The sequence below is a fragment of the Diceros bicornis genome, chromosome 18 (assembly GCF_020826845.1).
Source record: "Diceros bicornis minor isolate mBicDic1 chromosome 18, mDicBic1.mat.cur, whole genome shotgun sequence".
Taxonomy (NCBI): domain Eukaryota; kingdom Metazoa; phylum Chordata; class Mammalia; order Perissodactyla; family Rhinocerotidae; genus Diceros; species Diceros bicornis.
In genome coordinates, this window is record NC_080757.1 from 23,726,464 (window position 1) to 23,748,719 (window position 22,256).

General features: G+C 52.0%; 3 protein-coding genes across 3 annotated transcripts in view; 2 read left to right on the plus strand and 1 right to left on the minus strand.

The window, feature by feature from the left end:
* The first annotated feature begins 596 nt into the window (after nucleotides 1-596).
* Nucleotides 597-8,643, plus strand: FNDC8 (fibronectin type III domain containing 8). Its single transcript, XM_058560392.1, has 4 exons — nucleotides 597-1,055; nucleotides 5,466-5,835; nucleotides 7,339-7,575; nucleotides 8,152-8,643. Exons 1-4 carry the CDS (start codon nucleotides 847-849, stop codon nucleotides 8,479-8,481), a joined length of 1,146 nt encoding a protein of 381 aa, XP_058416375.1. The 5' UTR covers nucleotides 597-846; the 3' UTR covers nucleotides 8,482-8,643.
* Nucleotides 8,644-10,192: 1,549 nt separating this feature from the next.
* On the minus strand, nucleotides 10,193-18,501 carry NLE1 (notchless homolog 1). Its single transcript, XM_058560391.1, has 13 exons — nucleotides 18,465-18,501; nucleotides 18,185-18,328; nucleotides 17,002-17,219; nucleotides 16,327-16,406; nucleotides 15,427-15,503; nucleotides 15,153-15,250; nucleotides 14,624-14,816; nucleotides 13,971-14,106; nucleotides 13,757-13,803; nucleotides 12,827-13,029; nucleotides 11,385-11,544; nucleotides 11,216-11,286; nucleotides 10,193-10,553 (listed from the first exon to the last, which is right to left on the minus strand). The coding sequence occupies exons 1-13, from the start codon at nucleotides 18,480-18,482 to the stop codon at nucleotides 10,541-10,543; spliced, it is 1,458 nt and encodes a 485-aa protein (XP_058416374.1). The 5' UTR covers nucleotides 18,483-18,501; the 3' UTR covers nucleotides 10,193-10,540.
* A 3,374-nt stretch (nucleotides 18,502-21,875) lies between these two features.
* Nucleotides 21,876-22,256, plus strand: part of UNC45B (unc-45 myosin chaperone B) — a 30,030-nt gene continuing 29,649 nt past the window's right edge. Inside the window, exon 1 of the mRNA XM_058559326.1 lies at nucleotides 21,876-22,043. Within this exon, the coding sequence (XP_058415309.1) occupies nucleotides 21,876-22,043 (168 nt within the window). The remainder of the gene's footprint in view (nucleotides 22,044-22,256) is intronic.

The window sequence follows — 22,256 nt, forward strand, 5'->3', positions numbered from 1 at the left end:
AGGTGAAGTCACTTGCCAAAGGTTACACAGCCTGTAAGTGCACAGCAGGACTTAGAGTGGACAAATCCACATCTAAGTGCAAAGCCAGTGCTTTCTTAACAGCCTCTCCCCACCCCCTAAGGTGTGTATGTTTTCCTACTGTAAAGTGGTTTCCTTGAGAACAGAAGTAATGTGTGGCCCATCTTTATATCCCTCTGCAGCACCCACCATAGTCACTCAACACAGGCAGACACTTGGGCGTGGCGCATTTAGAATTCTAGCAGTAAAACCTGGGTAGGTGTGAGCTATGGACCATCTAGGCTTTCCCTGTGCCTGGATGACTGGATGGAGTGGGGGTTTGCTGCCTAAGATTTCTGCAGATTGAGCCTCAGCATTCTGTAAAGAATTCTCCCACCCGTTCCAGTACTGCCATCCCAGGGCTCCAGCTGCCTCACTCCATGCCCGGCTGCCTTTCTCTCACCATCCTTTTCCTCCTTCCCAGGGCAACTCTGAAGGAAAAAGGTGGTAAGCATTTTGAGATCTTCAGGAAAGGAAGGAAAGATCTTCAGGGAAAGATCTTCTGGTGTCATAACCACAGTTAGGCCTGGAAGGGGCCCAAGGGGTGAGGTAATCTGTTCCTTGGCTGTACCCTCTACCCCAGCCCTGACACTGGCCCTGGACAGCAACAGCCTCAGATCACGGAGGAGGCTGGTCCCCCATTGTTACACTCTGCAATGATTATGAAGTCAGCTCATTGCACGCCCATCACACCCAAACTTAGGGTAGGTCCGCTGCCCCCAGTTTCTCTCTGCTTCCTGTCAGCTTGGTTGTCCCACATGGTGACAGCTGTGGTCCCAAACAAATCAGATGGCATCAGAGGCGCACTACAAAGTCGGAGATGGGGAAGAGGCCACGATGAAGAAGGAAACTCTCAACGTTTTGAATGTGCTCAATCAAATGTCGAAGCCCTTTCCAAACCCCAAGTCGATGAACAGGACCATCACTACCAAAGGACTCCAGCTTTCCTCGACAGGCAGTTTGGTTAACTTCTTGGAGGAAGATACCATCAATCTACCGTAAGACACAAATCGGGCTCTTTCCTCCTTTCTGAGTCCAGAGCTGGGGGGTTGGGGAGAGGGGCTTGAAGAGGCAGTACTTCCTTGACCTGTCACAACCCTGTCCCTGGATTCCCAGGCAAGAGCATGTGTGCAGCATATGGGTTCCTGACCCCAAATCAGTTCTTGGAGGCATGTTGGCCTCCTGCTCCAGGAAGCCTTCCAGGATTAGTCAGAGATTTGTTGATAGTCCTCCTCATCCTGCTTTGTCTAGCTACAGTCCTCACCACCCCCACATAGACACCCCTGCCCCATTCCACTCCCCCATGGCTCCTCTCCCTCAATCCTTCCTTTTGGTGCCTTTGCCTGCCTGATTATGTCCCCCCAGTAGCCTGCCTGCCTTCAGACTGAGGTTTACTGTTCCTCTTCAGGGATTCTGGGTTCCCTTTACCTCATTCCACAAAACTTTTTGAGGCCCTGCAAGGTGTCTGGGCCAGTGTTAGGTTCTGGGAATCCAGAGCTGGAAAGCACAGTACCTGCCTTCAAGGAGCTCCCAGCCTGGTGTGTGTGTGTGTGTGTGTGTGTGTGTGTGTGTGTGTGTGTGTGTTGGAAGGGTGTCAGGCAAGAATCCAGAATAATATGGCATGGTCTGTGCTATGTCGGGACACCTTGAGGAACCAGAGGGGGCTTAGTATAAGTTGGGGAGGAGTGCAGTTAAGGGAGGCTTCTTGGAGGAGGTGATATATGAGCTGAATCTCCCTGGAAGGGAGGGAGTTAGCCAGTGAAGGGGTGGTGGTGTGGGTTGATGTGGGATCTGCAGGGCGGTTTCATGGGTGTGTGTTTCCCACACAGCCCCACACTTAGAAGGGCCCTGTGCTTAGTTTAAGGCTCTGCTGTCACTGTCTTGAAATTCTTAATAATTTTTGAAGAAGGGGCCCCACGAACTATGTAGCCGGTCCTGATTATATGAAAGGGATACGGTGTCCATTTCCTAAGGGACCTGTAAGTGAGCAGGTATGGGTGAAGTGACAGGTGCTTGTAGGAAACCTCATGGTATGGTGGGAGTCTCAGGCTAGGAGTCCAAGTTCAAATCCAGGTTCTATCACTTAGGTAGATGGCCATAGACAAGTTAATTAAGATCAGGGACCCTCAGTCCCTCATTTGCAAAATGGAGCTCACACTTATCCAGCAGGGTGTTGTGAAGGTCAGAAAGTGCTTTTGTCCAGCATATGGCCCCATGCCTAGCTGCCTCTCATGCCCACTTCAGCAGTGGTGTTGTGAATAAGTAAATCTAACATAGAGATTCATTAGGACAGTCTGAAGTATAGATGACGTCAATACACAAGCTCTTCCGCCTACAAAGGACCTTGGTGGGGGAATCATCTATTGCAAATGTCCACCAAGGGCTAGCACAGGAGGTTTGGGTTGAGCGGGATTTCTTAGGAAAAGGTCGATGGGGCTGGAGTTCAGAGAAGAAAAATTTGGCCCATCAATCAATGATGAAGCCAGAGGCTGGCCTGGAAAAAGGGATCCAGGGGTGTGTATCGGGTGCTGGACCTGGCCAGAGCAGCCGGGGGAGATGGGGGAGGAAGCAGAGGAGAGGATCCAGAAAGCACTGGGGGCAGATGGAGGCTGCATAACATGGAGACGGCGTGGAGCCCAGGAGATCTGGGTTCTGATTCCAGCTCTGCCATCAACTCGCCGTGTGACTTTGGTCAGGGGGCTTGGCCCCCAAAGGCCCTGTGACTGCTCTCTCTAGATCACTGCTCTTCAGACTATGGGTTGTGACCCATTAATGGGTCAGGAACTCATCATTCTAGTTGGTGGAGACCAGTATTATAAAAATGAGATAAAATAGAACGAAAATTCCAGAGCACATCACACAGAGTAAGTACTGGTTTGTGAAACATATTGTAGTTTCATGTTATGTATGAGTATATGGATCTTCCTCAACTTACAGTGGGGTTACATCCCAATAAACCCATCGTAAGTTGAAAATATCCTAAGTCGAAAATGCATTTAATACACCTAACCAGTGAACATCATAGCTTAGCCTCGCCTACCTTAAATGTGCTCAGAACACTTGCATTAGCCCACAGTTGGGCAAAACCATCTAACACAAAGCCTATTTTATAATAAAGTGTTGAATATGTCCTGTAATTTGTTGAATACTGTACTGAAAGTGAGGAACAGAATGGTTGTCTGGGTACAGAATGGATGTAAGCGCATCCCGTATTTACCCTTGTGATCGTGTGGCTGACTGGGAGCTCTGGTCATTGCCGCTGCCCAGCATCACGAGAAAGGATCCTACTGCGTATCACTAGCCGGGTAAAAGATCAAAATTCAAAATTTGAAGTACAGTTTCTACTGAATGCATATTGCTTTCACACCATTGTAAAGTTGAATCATCATCAAGTCAGGGACTATCTGTACTAGGTTGCTAAGTAATATGTATTCCTTACTTTGGGTCAAGGTCAAAAAAGATTGGAAAGCCAAACCTCTGGATTCTGCACTTCATCAGTAAAAAAGTTTTTAAATAGTGGGGAAACATGTACAAGGTTTTTCTTTGTAATAGCAAAGAATTGGTAACAATTCTTTGTTGCTAACAATATTTCTAACAATACCAATAACAAATATCCACGTAATGGAAAACCATACAACAGTTAAAATGACTGAACCAGAGCTACGTATATCAATACAGATGAATCTAAAAAAACACGGTGTTGAGTGAGAAAGCAAGCTGCCGATAGATATGTAGTGAATGATACCATTTATTTATGTAAAGTGTAAAAATATGCAGAAGAACAGATTTTGCTTAGGGCTAACATACATATGTGACAAACCTATAAAGACACACAGAGGGGCTGGCCTGGTGGCGCAAGCGGTTAAGTGCACGCGCTCTGCTGTGGCGGCCCGGGGTTCACTGGTTCAGATCCCGGGCGTGCACCGATGCACAGCTTGGCAAGCCATGCTGTGGCGGCGTCCCATATAAAGTAGAGGAAGATGGGCATGGATGTGAGGGCCATGTCTTCTTCAGCAAAAAAAAGAGGAGGACTGGCAGATGTTAGCAGAGGGCTGATCTTCCTCACCCACAAAAAAAACACACACAGGGAATAATAAACATAAAATTGAAAATTCACTGGTTAAGGAGCCAGGTGAGGGAAGGAACTATCCAGGGGCTCTCCCTATACTGATGAAGCTTTCGTTCTGAAGCTGGATGGTGGCTAAGTGGAAACTTAATACATTATTCTTTTATTTCCTCACTTTATCATATGTTCATTTTATTTTTTCCAGTTTTATTGAGATATAATTGACATATAACATTATATTAGTTTAAGGTGTACAACATAACGATTTAATATATGTATATATTGCGAAATGATTACCCCAATAAGTTTAGTTAACATCCATCACCACACAGTTACAAATTTTTTTCTTGTGATGAGAACTTTTAAGATCTACTCTCTTAGCAACTTTCAAAATACAATACAGTATTATTAACTATGGTCACCATGCTGTACATTACATCTCCATTAATATATTATTATTATTATTTTTGGTGAGGAAGATCAGCCCTGAGCTAACATCCATGCCAATCCTCCTCTTTTTGCTGAGGAAGATTGGCCCTGGGCTAACATCCATGCCCATCTTCCTCCACTTTATATGGTATGCTGCCACAGCATGGCCTGACAAGCAGTGCATCAGTGTGCGCCTGGGATCCGAACCCAGGCCGCCAGCAGCGGGGCGCATGCACTTAACTGCTACGCCACGGGGCTGGCCCCCTAATATATTATTCTTGATGTCTTTCTGTATGTCTAAAATATTTCATAATTTAACAAAATTAGAATCGAAAAAATGTTTTTGAGCATTCACCCAATATATGTATATTTATCTGTATACTTTTAATTTTACATGCTATGTATTAATACTGTTAAATGTTATAAGATCTAAGTAAATTAATTAGTAATTACATTAAATATTAAACAATAGTAAATAAATATTAGTAAAGCTTAGTTATTTTTCTTTTAAGTACTTTTAGATATTTTCCCATACTGCAGTAGATCACTTTGGTCATTCCCTGGGGTATTTGCACCCCACTTTGGAGGGAGGACAAAGTTTTCCCAGTGTTTCTCAAATCGTGGTCCTCAGAACACCTGCATCAGAATCATCTGAGGATCTTATCAAAGATACTTTAGCAGCTTCCCAGTCCCATCCCAACTGGGGACCAGGGACCAGGAATGTGTGTTTTTCATTTATAAGTGCCCTGATGGGTTTGATACACTGCTGCAGAGCAATAAGGATGTTCTGAGCTGTTCAGAAGCAGCTGGGGTGCTGGTAAGTCAGGCCCGAGGCCTGCCCTGCAGGAACTTCCAGCCTGATGGGCTGGGGTGGCCTTCTTCACCTGGCTCATCTGTCTCCCCCCCACCCCAGGAAACTGATACCACTGGAAGATTCTGAATGCAGCTCCGATGACACCAGCGTCTCCCCCGTCTCATCCACCTTGTTGAATCCCATCAAACTGGTTGTGACCCAGCCCAACAGCAGCTTCTTTGCGGGGATGCTGGAGGGCGAGCTGAACAAACTCAGCTTCTCCTCGATGGCCAAGAATACAGAAAAGGGGGACCTGGCCCTCTGCCCCCACCAATCTAAGTCCCAGATAGCCCCTGGGGGCATTCTGGACCTTGACAACCCTGAGCTGGATATAGACACCTCCTCGACATCCTCGGAGTCCTCTGTGATGGTGGATGTGCCTGAGGCGCCCTTCATCTGTGAACACACGGTCAGCGATTCCACCGCTGTGGTGCGTTTCCCTCCTCGTGCATTTGACTAAGGCTTACTGTGTGCCAGGCACTGGGCTGAGCTCCATGGGGAATGTGAAGATACCTACCACCTGCATCCTGACCTCAAGTTCTTGGGTTAGGAGAGATGGCATGGCTGTAAAGAACTCCAGTGCAAGCTAGCAAGGGCTCAGTGCTCTAGGAAGAGTTCAGATCAAGTGCCACCAAGAATCCAGAGGGAAAGAAACATTACTTCCAGGTGCAGGAATAAGCTTGGTGGCTTTTGGTAACTTTTGGGCTGGGACGCAGAGGTAGGATCTAAACACCTAGAGATGGGGAAAGGCATTCTATGGAGAGGCTGACACTAGCAAAGACTCCCCCCACCCCTGCAAAGGTGGGGACATGTGGGTAGAAACACCCATGTCCTAATCCAGGGCTTCTCCTACTTTCAGGCACCTGTAGATCTGATCATCTTGTTACAAATGAGATTCCTAGGCCTCCCCCACTGGAGGTTCTGATTCAGTAGGTCTGGGGTGGGGCCTGAGAATTTGCACTGCTAACAAATTCCCAGGAGGCGCTGATGGCCCACAGACCACATGTTGAGTAGCACTGTCCTAGAGTGCAGAAAGAGGGACAGAGGGGAAAGTCAGTCTGGGGTCATTTTCCCAAGGTCCTCCAATGTGAGGTTACTTTATAGATTTTTCTGTAAACAATAGGGAACAGCTTTTTACCAAGCTTTGTATCAGGCGATGGATGCAATTTGACCTGTATTTTAGGAAGATAAATCTGGAAGCCCCATTGTTGGATGGCAGTGGAGAGCAGGGTTTCTCAAAGTGTGGTTCCCAGACCACTAGCAGCATCAGCATCATATGGCAGCTTGTTAGCAATTTAAATTCTCGCCCCCCCCCCCGACCCCCCCAACTTGGGCCCACTGAATCAGAAACTGTGGGAGTGCGGGCCAGCAATCTGTGTTTTAACAAGTTTTCCAGGGGATTCTGATGCACACCAAAGTTTGAGAACCACTGGCCCAGATGGAGGGGAAAATGGAAATGGGAGACCAGATAGGATACAGCAGGGCCAGGAATCTGCAGTGGTATAAAAACTCCCCAAGATCCTTAGCCAGGCTTGGCAACCACTGTTGTAGGACAAGTTTTATGGGCTCTGGAGCTATTGGCTTGAACCTTGCCTCTGTCACTTAACTGTGTGACCATGGGCCAGCCACTTGCCCTCTCTGAACCTGTAACCCCATCTGCAATGACCAAGGTGGACAAGGTGATCTCTAAGGTCCCTCCCAACTGACACAGACAGCCCAGAAGAAATAGAGAATGAGGGCACACTCTGAGGTGAGTGGGGCTGCCCAGGGAGAGTAGCATACATTGCAGGTGGGTGATTCTCTTCCACCAGACCTGCCTCAGCTCCAGCAGGGGCAGGGGATGGGAGTGGGGCATTCTGACCCACGTGGGGTGCAGGTGAGGAGGACGGGTCGGGCCAGGTCTGAGGAAGCCTCGGGGGCTCTCTTCCCCCAGATTTCCTGGACCTATGCCTTGGGCAAGCAGCAAGTCAGTTTCTACCAGGTCCTGTTGCAGGAGGTGGCAAAGAAAAATGACAATGAGCCGCCCAAGGCAAAGAATCGCCCATGGATCTTCAACAAGATCTTGGGCATCACCGTCAAGCTGATGGAGCTGAAGCCTAACACAAGTTACTGCCTCACCGCCCGCGCGGCTAACACAGCTGGGGTGGGGAAGTGGTGCAAGCCCTACAAAGTGAGCCCCGGGAGAAGAGGGGCCCACGGGCAGGGAGGGAAGTCTAAACCAGGGACTTTGGGGGTTGGGAACAGCTCTATTCCCCTCTGACTCATCTCTCTGCTTGCTTTCCTTCTGCCTGGGCAAATAAGTCCCAATTCCAGGCTGTTCTCTTCTGGGAGGTTTAAGGATTAAGCCGCTCTGGGCCCCACTGGGAATGCAAACTAACATATTCCTCAGCATCTCTAGAATGTTCATCTTCCAAAGTCATTGGTTTTTGGATTCTTCAACTTACTACTAATGATTGTGAGAGGGCTGGGGAGTCAAGGGCATTGAGGGAAACAGAGGAAAGGGAGCAGCCTGGGGGTAGGCAGGGGCCCAGGGAGGAGAGGCCCGAGCACAGACAGCCCTGTGGTTGGAAACATCACCACTAGGGAGGCAGAGGTTGGAATCATGCCTCTCTATACCTGTTTCCGGACTCAATGAAAAGGTTGGCAAGGCTAGCTAAGATCCCATTTAGCAAACAGAAGAGGGGGCTGCAGAGACAGAGCTCAGGTCTGGGGAGGAAGTCTGAGGGGTTTTCTCGTTTTATTTCAGTTTGCAACCGTGGCCACTGACTTGAACATCTTCCCCGATCACAACCCCATCCAGATCACCGTGCTACGCAAGGAACCCCAGCGGAAAACCGTGTTCATCAGGCTGGAGGACATGCAGAGGCAAGAAGATCTGCAATGCCTGTTTCCCTACAAAGGGGGAAGGCTCCAGGAAGCCCCTCTCCTACCTTCAGCTTTGGTCCAAGGCCCTCAGGAACTAGAAGCATTAAATGGACCACCAGCACCGTGCCACGGAAACACTGACGACCCCGCCGGCCCAGGGCCTGGTGGCAGTGATACCGGAACGCCATACCTGGGCTGGGGCCAAGGCTAGACAGAGCTCCGTTCACGTGGAGACACTGCAGGCCAGGGCAGCCACTGCCCACAGCTACTAGGCCCCCTTCCCCAGATCTGGGCTGGGTCCAGGTTCTTCATTAAAGTACTGCAAGTCATCCAGTGCCCCTACAGTCTGCTTCATGCTGCAGACAGCCTCAGCTGGGCCACTGGCATCCACCTTCCTAGCTTCTGCCAGGACCAAGAGTCCAGGTGGGTGGAAGATAGAAAACAAGGGTGGTGGGGTAATGGCATGCTACCACACCTACTGCCTGGCTCTGCCAGCATCACCCCTTTCCCCATGCGAGGAAGAGCTGGTGCTCAAAGACTAAAATACCCTCACACCAGGAAAAACAGCAATGTTGCACAGAGGTGGTGGCAACCCGTAGACTGTCAGCATCAGACTTGAGCTCCAGAGGGACATGGTGTCAAGTGCACAAACTTTGGGGCAGGGTCTGATGTAATCCTGGCTCTCCCTGGATGTGAGGGCACGGGCAACTATTTAAGCTTCCTGGGCTGTTTGCTCATCACAAATACGGGGATGTGAGACTCTTGCAGACATGGCTGCAGGGGTGGTGTGAGGGTCCTGTGAGAGCACAGCAGGAGTGCCTGCACAGAGCAGGCTCAGCAACTGGTGCCTCCCTTTGCTCCATGCCGCCTCATTGCAGAGACGGCAGGGCCAGGGCGGAAGCCAAGGACCACAGCCAACCATATGCAAAATCACACAAGCACGGATGGGGGTGGGGGAGGATGAGAAGGAATAAGAGCTTAGAAATGCTGTGGCCCTGAGCAGTCCATACAAGGGTGGCTTGGAATTCCACATGAGCAGACCCGCGTGAGCATCAGAACAGGGAAGGGCCGGCCCTGTGGCTTAGCGGTTAAGTGCATGCGCTCCGCTACTGGCGGCCCAGGTTCAGATCCTGGGCGCGCACCGACACACTGCTTATCTGGCCATGCTGAGGCCACGTCCCACATACAGCAGCTAGAAGGATGTGCAACTATGACATACAACTATCTACTGGGGCTTTAGGGGGGAAAAATAAAGAACAGGGGAAAGCGAGGCAGGATGCATGGAAGGCAAGATCCTGGCCAAGGGTGTGAGGACGTCCTCCTGGGGCACAGAACTATCCTCCCATATGAGACCACAGCTGCTTCTGCTGGAGCTCTTACCGTATCCCTACACGCCCTGTCAGAGAGAGTCTCCGGGGACAGCCATGGCCTCCCCCCTACCCCGAGAGCCCAGCACAGTGCTCGGTACATGGCAGAGCCTCCAGAAGCGTGCTGTTGGGAGAGGCCAAGGAAGCACCCCTCAGAGCAGCACTGGCCAGCGGAACTCCCGGTGGTGATGAAAGCGTCCTGTCTGTGCTGTCCAACACAGTAAGGAGCCCCACCGAGCCAGTGAGACTGAGGATGGCATTTCTCCCTCTAGGGAATCTAGTCAATAGGAATAGCCACCTATGGCTAGTGCCTGTCATACTGGACACACTGCCTTAGATTATCCTCTGGCCACTACCAGAGAGGCTTCAGCCAGCCTCCCTAGCCTCAACGGGCCGCTCCCTCACAAGCACAGGGGAAGAGAGCAAAGGCAACTTCCCGGTCAGTATGCTTTTGGCGAAGTCCAGTGCAGAGGGATGGGGCTAGACAAAGTGACTTCTTAGCATGGTCCCTGGTTGAGCCCTCGGATTCTAGGACAGGGAATTATAACCCAAACACACAAAATATAAGTTATTTATTTGGTCATAGAATCTGGAGTCTGAACCTGAATAGAGCTGACACTGGAAAAGGAGGCGGGATAGCAGCAGGGGTCCAGTCATTGTCCAGCCTCCTGCCACCATGGTTGGCACCAGCAAGGTACAGAGTGATGGCCATGGGCTGGGCTCCATGATGACCTCCTGTGACCTTCGACCTCCTGCTCTGGGGAGGGACCCCACTGGGGTCTGTCCAAGGACATCAGGCCACGCTCGTTCTCAGGGTCACCACCCTGGCCTCTGGTCTCTGTCAGGGCAGGCAGCTGGCACAGGCTGAGTCCAGGCGGGGGTCAGAGAGAACTGTGGGATTTCTCATCTCCTCCATCTGTGGAGAAGGAAAGGGAACAGGATGGAGATCCCACCATAGGAAAGGGAGGCTGCCATATAATCCCAGGAGCCCACTACCAGGGAGAGTCATCAAGAGTCTGACTACTGTCTCTGCTCTAGCCACGCAAACTCAGGCTAGGCACCCACCGCCTGCCTCGGCCAGCAACTCATCCCGGGGCCTGGCCCCTTGAGTGTCCACCATGGTCTTCTAATGACAAATAGCAACAATCCTTTACAAGCACACAATGCTTCAGGTTCTGAGGTGTGTTCACCTCCTACCTTTGAACCTCCTGTCTACGGAGGTTTGATAACTCCTAAGAGACGGATTAACTAAACTCTCCAAGATTGCACCAGGATTTGAACTAGGTCTTAGGACTCCAAAGTCCAGCGCTCTAACAAAGAACTACCGCCTCACGCTGGAGGGACCCTGGACTCGCCTGTGCAGAGCGGCCTGAGAACCCTCAGGGTCTCCCATGATCCCTGCAATTCCCAGAGCCCTCCCACTTGCCCACTGAGAACCTGGCTCCGCACACCGTCTCAGGACCCTCCGGGCACCCAGAGAGCCCTCAGAATTCTACGCCAGAAAGGAAAGTTGCAAAGAGCAACCAACTCAAGGGAAGGAGAGCCAAACACATCAGCCACCACCTCCCCCAAACTCACATCCGGAGGCATTTGTCCTTCCCACCACTTGCCACTCTCTGGCCATCGGGACTCCAGTCGACAGCATATACCTAAACCGAGGAGGAGCAGAAGTGGGGCAGTGAGGAGGGTGGGGGGAGGAGGGCCAGGCTTCAATTCCACCCCCGACACAAGCAAGGGTCTGCCGCACCTCATCCGCGTGGCCTGGCAGGTCTGTGGCCAGCTTCTGGGCCTTCACATCCCACACCTTCAGTGTGCTGTCACTGCTGCCGCTGACCAGGAGCCGGCTGTCGGCTGACCACGCAATCTGGTACACGGCAGCCACGTGGCCACGCAGGGAACCCAGGTACCTGGGCCAGGGGAAGATGACGATGGATATTAGATCTTCAACACAACTGAGGGGTCCTCTGCCCACAGCAGTAGTTCTCAACCTTGGCTGCCTGTTAGAATTACCTGGGAACTTTTACAAAACCTCACTGCTGGCCCCCCACCCCAGACCAATTTATCATTACCGGTCATTACGATTTTGTAAAACTTCTCCAAATGGGTTGCTTCTAGGGTGCCTCTCGCCAGGCCTCCATACCTGCACAACTCTGCATGCCTTAGAATCCAATGCAGCCATCTGCTTAGCCCATCTGCCTGACATCCCCCTACACACAGTCACTTGCTGACAGGTGGCATGGAATAATAGTGGGCCAGGCCCACCCAGAACTTCAGGTCGATACACACCAGCTGTGTCTACTGGGACACGTCATTAGGTCTCTCTGAGACTCAGTTTCCTTATTTTATTTTTTTTATTTTTTTAAAGATTTTATTTATTTTATTTTTTTCCCCCAAAGCCCCAGTAGATAGTTGTATGTCATAGCTGCACATCCTTCTAGTTGCTGTATGTGGGACTCAGCCTCAGGATGGACGGAGAAGTGGTGCCTCGATGCGCACCCGGGATCCGAACCCGGGCCACCAGCATCGCAGCGCGCGCACTTAACCACCAAGCCACAGGGCCGGCCCATCAGTTTCCTTATTTTAAAATGGAACTGAATGGCCTATTTCAAAAGGTTGCTGTGTGAAAATACATTGTGACTGACACACAGGTGCCCTTCCGCCCCACAAGGGCTTCCCTTGCTCTTCTTCTCGTCTTGCCCAGGCCTTTGCCTCTTCTCCAACCTAATTACGCCAAGGGCACTGTGCCTCGTTACACCTGTGCTTCAGACTTCAGTGGCGAGCAGAAATCACCTGGTGACCTTATTAAAATGCAGATTACGAATTTCTATCAAACTACCAGGTGATGCCTCTGGTCTGTGGACCATACTTGGAGGAGGGCCAGATAACGACTGTCCCACAAACCTACACTTCTGCCGCATCCCTGGCCCTCGGCCAGCTTTAAGATCGTTTCTCTCCTTAGATGTGAAATGAAGTAGCCGTTTCAGGGCTCACTTAGTGGTGGCCCTAAATATAAATTTCCTTTAGTTCTTGTCATAAAGCTGAGAGGGAAGGTGTCTGCACATTACAGAAGAGGAAACAGAGGCTCAGAAAATCCAAACACTTGCCAAGGCCACACAGCTGGTTAAGTGGCAAAGCCAAGCTCCTTCCGAGGAACAGTGCCCCTCCTCACTCTCCCACGCCCCCACTCACTTGCCCGTCCTGCCATCCCACAGCTTGACGGACTTGTCAAAGGAGGCGCTGGCGATGATGCGGGAGTCAGGGGAGAAGAGCACCTGGTTGATGAGGGCCTGGTGTCCCGTCATCCGGGCGAGGGGCTTCTTGTCCTCTGCTGGGGACCACAGGAATAAGGTGAAGTCGTCTGAGCCAGACACCAGCCTCTCTGGGCCCTGGCCCTAGGGGAGGCAGGAAGCACACCATGTTGGACATGGTCTCAGGAGAGCCCGTGCTCGGCAGCAAACACATACCACTGATTACAACACCAGCACGGAGGCTGGGACCAGGAGAAATGAGGCCTGGGTCAGCCACTAACTCACATGGGTTACTTCCTCCAAAAGGAAACTTTATGCACACGGGAGGATTTCTGAGATACATAATCACATGAAAAAGCAAGGTACAGAATGGTGTGTTAAAAGGGGGAAAGATTTTGCATGTGAGTTTGTATACATGTGTGTATGTGTGTTGTATATAGTGTATGTATATACATGTATGTGTATATATAAAGTCTCTGGACGCAGACAGAAGATACTGGTAGTACTGGATGCTTCTGAAAGGAATGGATGGATGTGCAACAGAGATGGGAGACTTTTCACTATCTACCTTTTCGTATTATTTGAACTTCAGGCCACGTAAACGTGTTACTTAAGCAAACTAAATAAAATGAAGAGAGGTATCTTGGGAATGCAATAAATAGATAAGCAAATAAACAAACAAAATGAAATAAAATGATCTCGAGTGCACGCATTAAGATCTTAGGATTGTAGGCTAGGATTATGAAGAACAACTTTCTGGAGGTACGTGCTGTGCTGGGGCTAGAAGGGAGAGCGGCCTGAGTGTGGAGTTTTAGGGACCAGGAGGGGGAGAGTACAGAGCTGGGGATGCTGGCGGCTGGCACATACTCACCCGCACGAGGTTGTATCTGCTCAGAGCCCTCTCCTTCAACTCCTGCACTGTGTCCAGGTGCCAGAGGGGAGAGAGGGAGACGAGGAACAAGGCTGGTTAGAAAATCCAACACAAACATCAAACACCCCCAGCCTAGGTCTGACTCTCACACATTAAGCTAGAGAACTGGATCCTTCCCAAGCAGCCCTTTCCCCTCCTTCTCTCGCTCACTCACAGGACCCCTGGACGTCTTGGGCGTTAACCGAGGCCTCCGCTGGCTCAAAGGCCCCTGTGCGCAGGGCGTAGTCAGTGCTGAGTGCCATGGTGTTCACCCAGTGGCCGTGGCCTTGCAGAGTCCGGCACAGCACGCCCTAGGGCAGAGGGAGACAGGTCAGACACACACACCACTCTCCACCCCTAAGAACCTGCACCCCTAGATTAGCTCCAGAAGATGGGTGGCATGGGACTCAGAATTAATACCCTCATTGACTGTGAACTTAATCAAATCACCCCACTGGGCTCAAGTCTCTCCTCATGTCTAAAATGAGGGCACCAGCCCAAATCAATGTTTCTGAAAATAAGTGTCATGGAAGGGAAGTTAAATATGTCAGAACACGAGGGCTCCAGTCAAGTAAGTTTGGAATACGGCAGGTTCGATAAAGCTAAATAAACTTCCTACAGGGGGAATTTCTAGAGCCTGACCACACTAATGGACGCTGGAACCTCCACTAGAGTGCAGCACCGACCACAGCACCCCTGTTCCTGAAGCGCCTCCCAACCTGGCTCCCAGAACACACTTGGAAAACAGTGGTCAACACTCCTTCCAGCGCCCATATCCCCTGGCCTGAGAACTCCCCAGGCTGGTTTCTGAATCCTCTCAGCTCTTACATCGTGAGCCCTCCAGACTTTGATGGTACGGTCCTGGGAGGCAGAGTAGAGAAGCCCGTCCCCTCCCCACCGGAGACAGGTGACTGACTGCGTGTGCCCGGTGAGGATGCGCTCACAGCGGCCCGCAGTTGTGTCCCAGACCCGCACGCTGCCGTCCTTGGAGCTGCTGGCCACGTAGCGGCACTCCGGGTTCCTGGGGAGGGAGACGTGACCTCACTTCTGACCTGGCGATGCCTGTCTTGCCAGCGCACCTCCCCATTCCCAGCATAAAGTCATGGATAACGTCCTGACAGCTTCCCGACCCCAAGGTCTGGCTGCACACAAGGCGGCTCTCAGGCCCCGTGATGAGCAGCCCGCCCCGTAGCAGCAACGCAGGCACAGAAGACCTTCCCCACTGCCTGCTACGCTGTCACTGTCAGCCAGACTGCCCACCTCGCCCTCAGGTAAAACTCCTCGCATCAAGCAGGGGAGGGGGACAGCTTTGAACCTCTGGCTCCTCATTTGCCCCAGCTCTGTCACTGTCACTTACGCATGGAGGGGCTCCCAGCTCAGGCCTGTGATCCACTTGCTGTGGCCGGCAAGGGTCCTGCCCACCTGCTTCCCTGTGCTTGGGTCCCACAGGAGAATCTGAAGGTCAGAAGCTCATTGAATAACCCTCCCCAGCCTGTCCGTGGTCCACCAAAGGTCCCCCGCCCCTCACCCCACCCCACCCTCCCCACTAAAGACCCCAGAACCTGATTCTGACCCATCTCCCAGGAAGGGAGGCCCCAAGTCCCTGCCTAGTTACCCTGACCACCACCTACCTGGCCATTCTTGCAGCCTGAGGCCAGCTTCTTCCCGTCTGGGGACCAGGATATGCTAAGGACCCAGTGTCTGTGTCCTAAGAAAGCAGAAGAGGGAGAAAGGAGGGGCCACATCTGTCTTCATCCCCAGTGCCTAGCAATGCCTGGCACATTGCAGGAACTCCTCAACTAGTTGCTGAATAAATGAACAATCGAACAAAAGGAGAGATGAGGCTTTCTAGGCAAAGGGAGAATCCACCCCAAATGCTATTGCTCTGCATCTTGCTGCACAGACGACACTGCCACTTTCTAACAATGCCTTACGTGATACGTGGTATAAAGTGTTTCCACATGTCATCCCTTGTAATTCTCACAACAGCTCTAAGGTATGAAGCAGAACAAAAACTGTCATTCCCATTTTCCAGATAAGAACACTGAAGCTTAGAAAGGAAGCAGGCCCTGCACACGCAAGGTCACCCAGCTAGCGTGTGGTCCCCAGGCCAGCAGCAGCATCACCTGGGGACTTGACGTGCAAATTCTCAGGCTCTTCCCCAGACCTAATGAAACAACAACTCTGGGGGTGGGACCTAGTAATCTGTATTTTAACAAGCCCCAGGTGACTCAGATGCATCCTCAAGTTTGAGACCCGCTGTGGCAGAGGGTGGATTTAAGCCAGGTTCCCCATGCTACCAGCCAGCCAGACCCTTCCCACAGCCCCACACTGACTCTGGTCGAGTCTCTGCTTGTCTGTAAGCGGCTGGCTGGGCTCAAGGGTACAGTCTCTACCCGGCAACAGGCAACCACTCACCAGATGTGAAGAGACTGGAATCTGCTCTGGGCCTCCTGAGGAACTAAACAGCTGAGGGAATAACCCGCCCACCATTGCGTTAAGACCCTCTAAATGGCTAACCACATACTGACCCTGACATGTGAAATGCGGTGTCTCGGTGCTGAGATCCCAGAAGCGCACAGTGGTGTCTCCGGAGCCACTGGCCAGGTACCTGGGAAAGAAAAGAGGGTGGCTAACCTCTGCAGTGGGGAGAGGGGAGGGGCCCACCCCAAGACACTGCACATGTGCGTTTCTGCCGCCGTCTTCTGGGAACAGAATCTGGGACTGGACTTTTTTTCTCCCCTGAAAAGGAGAAATATAACACTGATGCCATCTAGGAGAAGATCCCAGGAGGCCATTTCTCTCCTCTTCCTAAAAGGAATGGCTACAGCTATAGCCAGATTTGAAGCTTCTCATTATCCTCATAGGACTGTGAGAAGCAAATAAACCCAGTTTCACAGATGAAGAATTAACTCAGAAAGGTTAAGTGACGTGCCCAGGTCACACAGCTAGGAAGAAGCAGAGCTCAGCGTGCAGCTCAGATGTCCTGAGATCAAGTCCAGGAAGGGCTCTTCTGAGGCAGGTGTCCTCAGCCTTTGTGGACCAAGCCCCACTGGGGAAGTCCCTTACTTGCAACCTGAGCCGAGAGCTCGAGTCTATGGTAGGCAGCCTGAGGCCCCATTGATCCTAACTTGTGGGTTCCTCCATCACCACAGCCAGAGGCTGCACCCCCACACTCCCCTCCACAATTCTGCAGCTGTACTTACTTTCCTGTGGGGCTGAAGGCCACGGAAATGACCGCCTCGCTGTGACCCTCCAAGGAGCTGGTGCAGCGGGTCACCGCACGGACCCTGAAGACAGCCTGTGGCTGGTAGATGATGTCAAGGACCTTCTCCGTCTCCACCGCTTGTGACTCCAGCGTCCTCCCCAGTGAGGAGACGATCTCAGCATCATGGACATAGAAAGCCAGTGGCAGTGGATCCTCCTGGAGGGCAATGGCACAGGGCAACTCTCCCATCAAAGGATGGCAGGGGCCACCTCACCAGGGATGCTCCCCACTGAGCCATGGGGAAGTGAGGCTTCCTTTTCAGCCACCCTGCTTGGGATACTCCCATCCTTCCCCACTGAACGAGACCTTTTTAATCCCTGAAGGGCAACTGTAGGATGCTTACATAGCTCTTTAAACCCCTTTATCTGCATCTTACATCAACCCTGGGAGGTAAGCATTAATATTCTCACTGATAGGTGAAAAAAATGAGGCTCAGAGCAACTAAGTAATTAGCCCAATGTCCAATTGCTAATGACTAATTCAGGTTCTTTAGTGTTCTTCAAAAAGAAAACTCAAGTCCAGGATTAGGGTTAGTATATAGCATCACGCATCGTTTTCTAAACCACCACTTCACGCTGTGTAATATGTAAGAAGCATCCTAAAAGCTGGTTGGAAATGCAGACTCTTTATTTCAACCCCCCTGAGTCTGGTATAGTAAGTCTGGGCTGGGGCCCAGGTACCGTATTTTTAAGCACCTCCCACCCCATCAGAGAGCAGCACTTTGAAAACACTGGCTTAGGAGTGAAGAGTATGGGTTTTGAGTCTGAGACACATTTGGGTTCCAGTTCCAAAGCTACCATCTACTGCGTGGCATCGTGCAAATAATTTAGTGCCTCTGGGCCACACTGTATAACGGGGATATTAATGAGGGCCTGTGGCGAGGAATCAGTTTGACAATGCACCCAACGCGTTCAAAACGCGGGCTCTCTCCGCAGGGGGACCCCGATGGTCGGCGTGTAAAGCGCTCTCATACTGATTACATCTTCTGACGCCCCCTCCCCCGAGGCGGGTGGCACTGCCACGGACGCGTGCCAGGGTGTATCGCCCATTGTCGGTAAGTAGCGAGGGCCGCTGATCCCCAAACCTTCGGTCTCCTGACTCACTGCGGGCCCGCCGCTCACCTGGGCCAGCAGCGCGTTGCACACGAGCTGCAGCTTGTCCGGGGTGATGTCCACGGGCACGTCGAACGGGGAGCCCAGCAGCTGCCCGCCCTCATCCTGGAACTGCACTAGCAGCCGCTGCACGTCGGGCGCCGCCGCCTCGTCCTGCGCCAACAGCGCGGCGGGCGTCAGCCACCCCGCCGGGACCGGAGGACCCCCACTTCCCCCTCCCGCCGGTCTGCGGGACCCCGAGCCCGAGCGCCCCGCCGCGGCGCCCCTGCCCGCACTCACGCACACCCACCACCACCTCTGTCGCCATCCTGCGTCCCCACGTGGAGGAGAAAGACTCCGGCGGGACGGAGCGCCGCCCCCGGGCTCGGGCGGTGCTGCCGCCCACGACATCGCCCTCTGGTGTTGCGGAGGGGAAGTGTCATGCCGCGCCCGGCCTTCCGTGGGGAGTGGCTCTCCCGGTACCCGCCTCCACAGCCTCCCTTGGACCGGTCGCCGCCGCCGCCTTCAGTCCCTCGTAGTGCCTTACAGGATACAGAATCCTTGCAGAATCCTTTTCAGAACAAGGATTCTTGCCCCACTTTATAGGTGGGGAAATCGAAGCTCTGAGGGGTGAATTGATTTTCTCCAAGATCACAAAGACAGGAAATGGCAGAAGACGAAGAGGCTGGGCTCCAGGCTGCAGCGCCGCTGCAGGGGCTGGCTTAGGAAGTCAGAGCCAATTGGGTTGTGGGGAGGAAGTATTATTGTTTTTTAGATGGATCAAATCAATTCGTAATAGTTGATGAGTACAAAAGCAAAAAACGCCTGCAGTTTTCAACACTGTAAAGCGATAACAATGATGATGATGACAGCAATGTCAGGCGTTGTTCTAAGTGCTTTACACCTATAGCTCATTTAATCCTCACCATAACCCTTTTCTCCCCGTATTACAGATGAGGAACTGAAGCAGACAACGACCAACACGAGCTCTCTCACCAGAAACCTGGGGTCTTCCTCAGCAGCTCTCCACTCCCTCGCCCTCACATCCAGGCAGTCTCAAGCTCTGTCAGTTCTGCCTGGTTAACCTGTCCTGAATCTGTTCTTTCTCTCCACTGCTACATTCTGGCCTGAGTCGCCATGGTTCCCTACAGCAGTCTCTTCACTTGCCTCTATTTCCACTCTTACCTGCTCCCGTGCATTCCCCACCTACAACCAGGGTGATGTTTTCAAACCAAAAATCCGGTGTGCCTCTCCAACCTAAAACCCTACGATGGCTCCAATTACGTGCAGGAAAAAAATTAAACTCCTTATAGTGGTCCATTCAGACTTACTTACCTCTCTGGCCATCCCTCTCTCTTTAAGAGCAAATGTATTGAGTACCTACTCTCTATCTGGCATTGTTCTAGAAGCGCTACATATATTAACTCCTTTAGTTGTTTACTCAGGGAAACCTTCTCTGAAACAACGTCATGTTTCCCTATTATATGTTTTCAAAACATTCTGGTATTCCTCATATTTAAAATCGCAGATCTATGGAATTATTTCATCCTTTCATTCAATAAATACTTTTGAGCACCTACTATGTGCCATACACTGTTATAGGCACTTAGAACATGTCAGTGAACAAAAGAGATGCAAATCCTTGCCCTCATGAGTGTTCTGTACTTCCATTGTCATTCACAGTTCCTGGCACATAGTAGATGCTTAAGAAATGCTTGTGGAATGAATTACTGATTCAGGATTTAAACCTAGGATCCCTTGGACCTAAAGTCACAGAAATGCAGTTCTCTGCCAATGGCAGGATCTTTTATCATATTACCTCATTGTTACAGAGAGCTTGCCCCACAAAGGGGCTCAAGGTTTGGGCCACTATGAGGGCAAGGAATTCATCCATCCATTCAATAATTTATTTATTCAGTCAACAAATAGGCGTCAGACAAAATTGCATCAGAGCTGGGTCTTGTGTCCAGCAGGGCAGTAGAACTTGTCCAAGGTCGCATAGCTGTGTGTCTAAGGTCATAGAGCTAGGAGCAGAATCTAGTGTGGGTGACCCACCTATACTTTTTCTTCAGTGTGTTTCTCAGCCCCAGACAGGTAAGTTGGAAGATATATGGGGGGAGGGGGCAGAACGGTGGTAAGTGAAGCAAAGCATCAGCATGAAGACACCATCATTCATTCAGGAAACATGCATTGGGCACTGACTCTGCCGGGCTCTCTGCCAGGGGAAGTCAAACTCATGAGATGCTGTCCTTGCCCTCCGGGAGGGAGCTCACAGCCCAGGCTTGGAGACGCTGAAAGGCAGGAGAGTTCTCAGTCCAAGGAGGGACAACCTCTTACATTTGACTCAGGAACCCTTAGTCAGATGGGGAGAAACAATTCCTGCCCCAGGGGAGCCCCTCTCTGGTGGTGAATACATAGTTCTTGTCCCAGGAGGACCCCCTTCTGATGCGGGAGACTCAGCTTGTCCCAGGAGAGCTCCCAGTCAGATAGGGAGTGCAGTCCCTGGTCTCAGGGAAGTCCCAGGCGGACCCTAGGAGAAGATTGCAGTCTGGTGGGGGATGTACAGAGCCCATCCTCAGGGAGCTCCCAGTCTGATGGGAGTGGTAGGCTGAATATATTCACTTCACACAGCTGGGGAGGAGCAGAAGAAGACATGAAGACCGAAACACAGAACCCACTTACATTAAACATTTAGCAAGTCCACTGGTCTTTCTGAAAAGGAAGGACGTTTTCAACAAGTGAATGCCGAGGGGTAGGAAAGTTGTGGAGAAGTGAAAGAAGGGAAGGAACTTTCCTCCTCTCTTCCTTCCCTCCTCCCTCCAGCAGGGCATTTCTGGAAGTCTCCAGTTGGTCACGGACCTGGGCAGCTGCTCTGTGTGTCTAAGTCTGTCAGCCCTTCAGCTGTCACTCTGCTCCCAAAATAGCAGTGGTTGAGGGGAGGGAGAGGAGGAGAGGAGGTTGTTTATCTGGGATGGAGGTGAAGAAGGGGTGTTATAGCTGTGCCTAGGGAGGGGAGTCTGCTGGGGGGTTCCTGTCCCTTCTGAACCTTTCTCTCACTATTTTGGGTGTGAGTGCCTGAGCCTCCAAGACTGCCCCTGAGTGGGGTGCTGGGGCAGAGGTTAGTCAGCACCTCCACGTGGTAATGACTGTCCAGTCTGGGGAGGGGGAGGGCCCCGAGTATCAATGACAGACTCCAGGGCACCTGCCCCTGTGGCCAAATATGGTCTAGAGCCACTGACAGGGGTGATAAAGTCTCCTGGGTGGGGGCTGGGAGGGGCAGGCTGAGGCTGCCTGGCTGGGGGTTCACACAGGAGCTCAGAGGGGCAGCCCCACAGGAGGACAGACGAAGAGCGCTGTCCTCGTGAGAAAGTGAGCCTGCGTGGAGTGTTCCTTGGACTGGGGAGGGAGAGGGGGAACTGAGAAGATCTTCTAAGGCCTGTAAGGAGAGCTCAGGCCTTTGGCGTGGTGGCTTCACCTGCCCAGCTGGGAGGGACGGAGAACGAGGCACAGGGCCTCTGAGACCCCTCTCAACTCTGCTATTCTCCCAGCAAATGTTCTAATGTCCTGCTGGGTAATGGAGCTGAGGGTACTGGGGGTGGGTCCCTTCCCTTCCCTTCCATCCCGATGCGGGGGGACCCTGGAGCTCCAGACCTCAGGCCAGGACCCAGCTCTGGGTCTGGAGTGAGGGGCTGGCCACACAGAGCTGCTCCTGTCCTGACAGATGGCGGAGGCAGAAGCCGTGCAGCTGAAGGAGGAAGGGAACCGGCATTTCCAGCTCCAGGACTACAAGGCCGCGACGAAGAGCTACAGCCAGGCCCTGAAGCTGACCAAGGACAAGGCCCTGCTGGCCACGCTCTATCGCAACCGGGCGGCCTGTGGCCTGAAAACGGTCTGAGGCTGGGCGGGGCGGGAGGCCGAGGGCAGGGGCTGGGGTGCAGGGGTGGGGGGGCAGCCTCCTCGTCCTGATGGGCATCGTCCATCATCCCAGCCCTCTCATCTGGACCCCTCGGGTTGGAGAAGGGCGCCCCCGGCTGCTTTCCTGGGCCTACCGCCTGACCACAACTCTGGGAGACAGAAATTCCTCCGGAGGGGAATCAGCCTA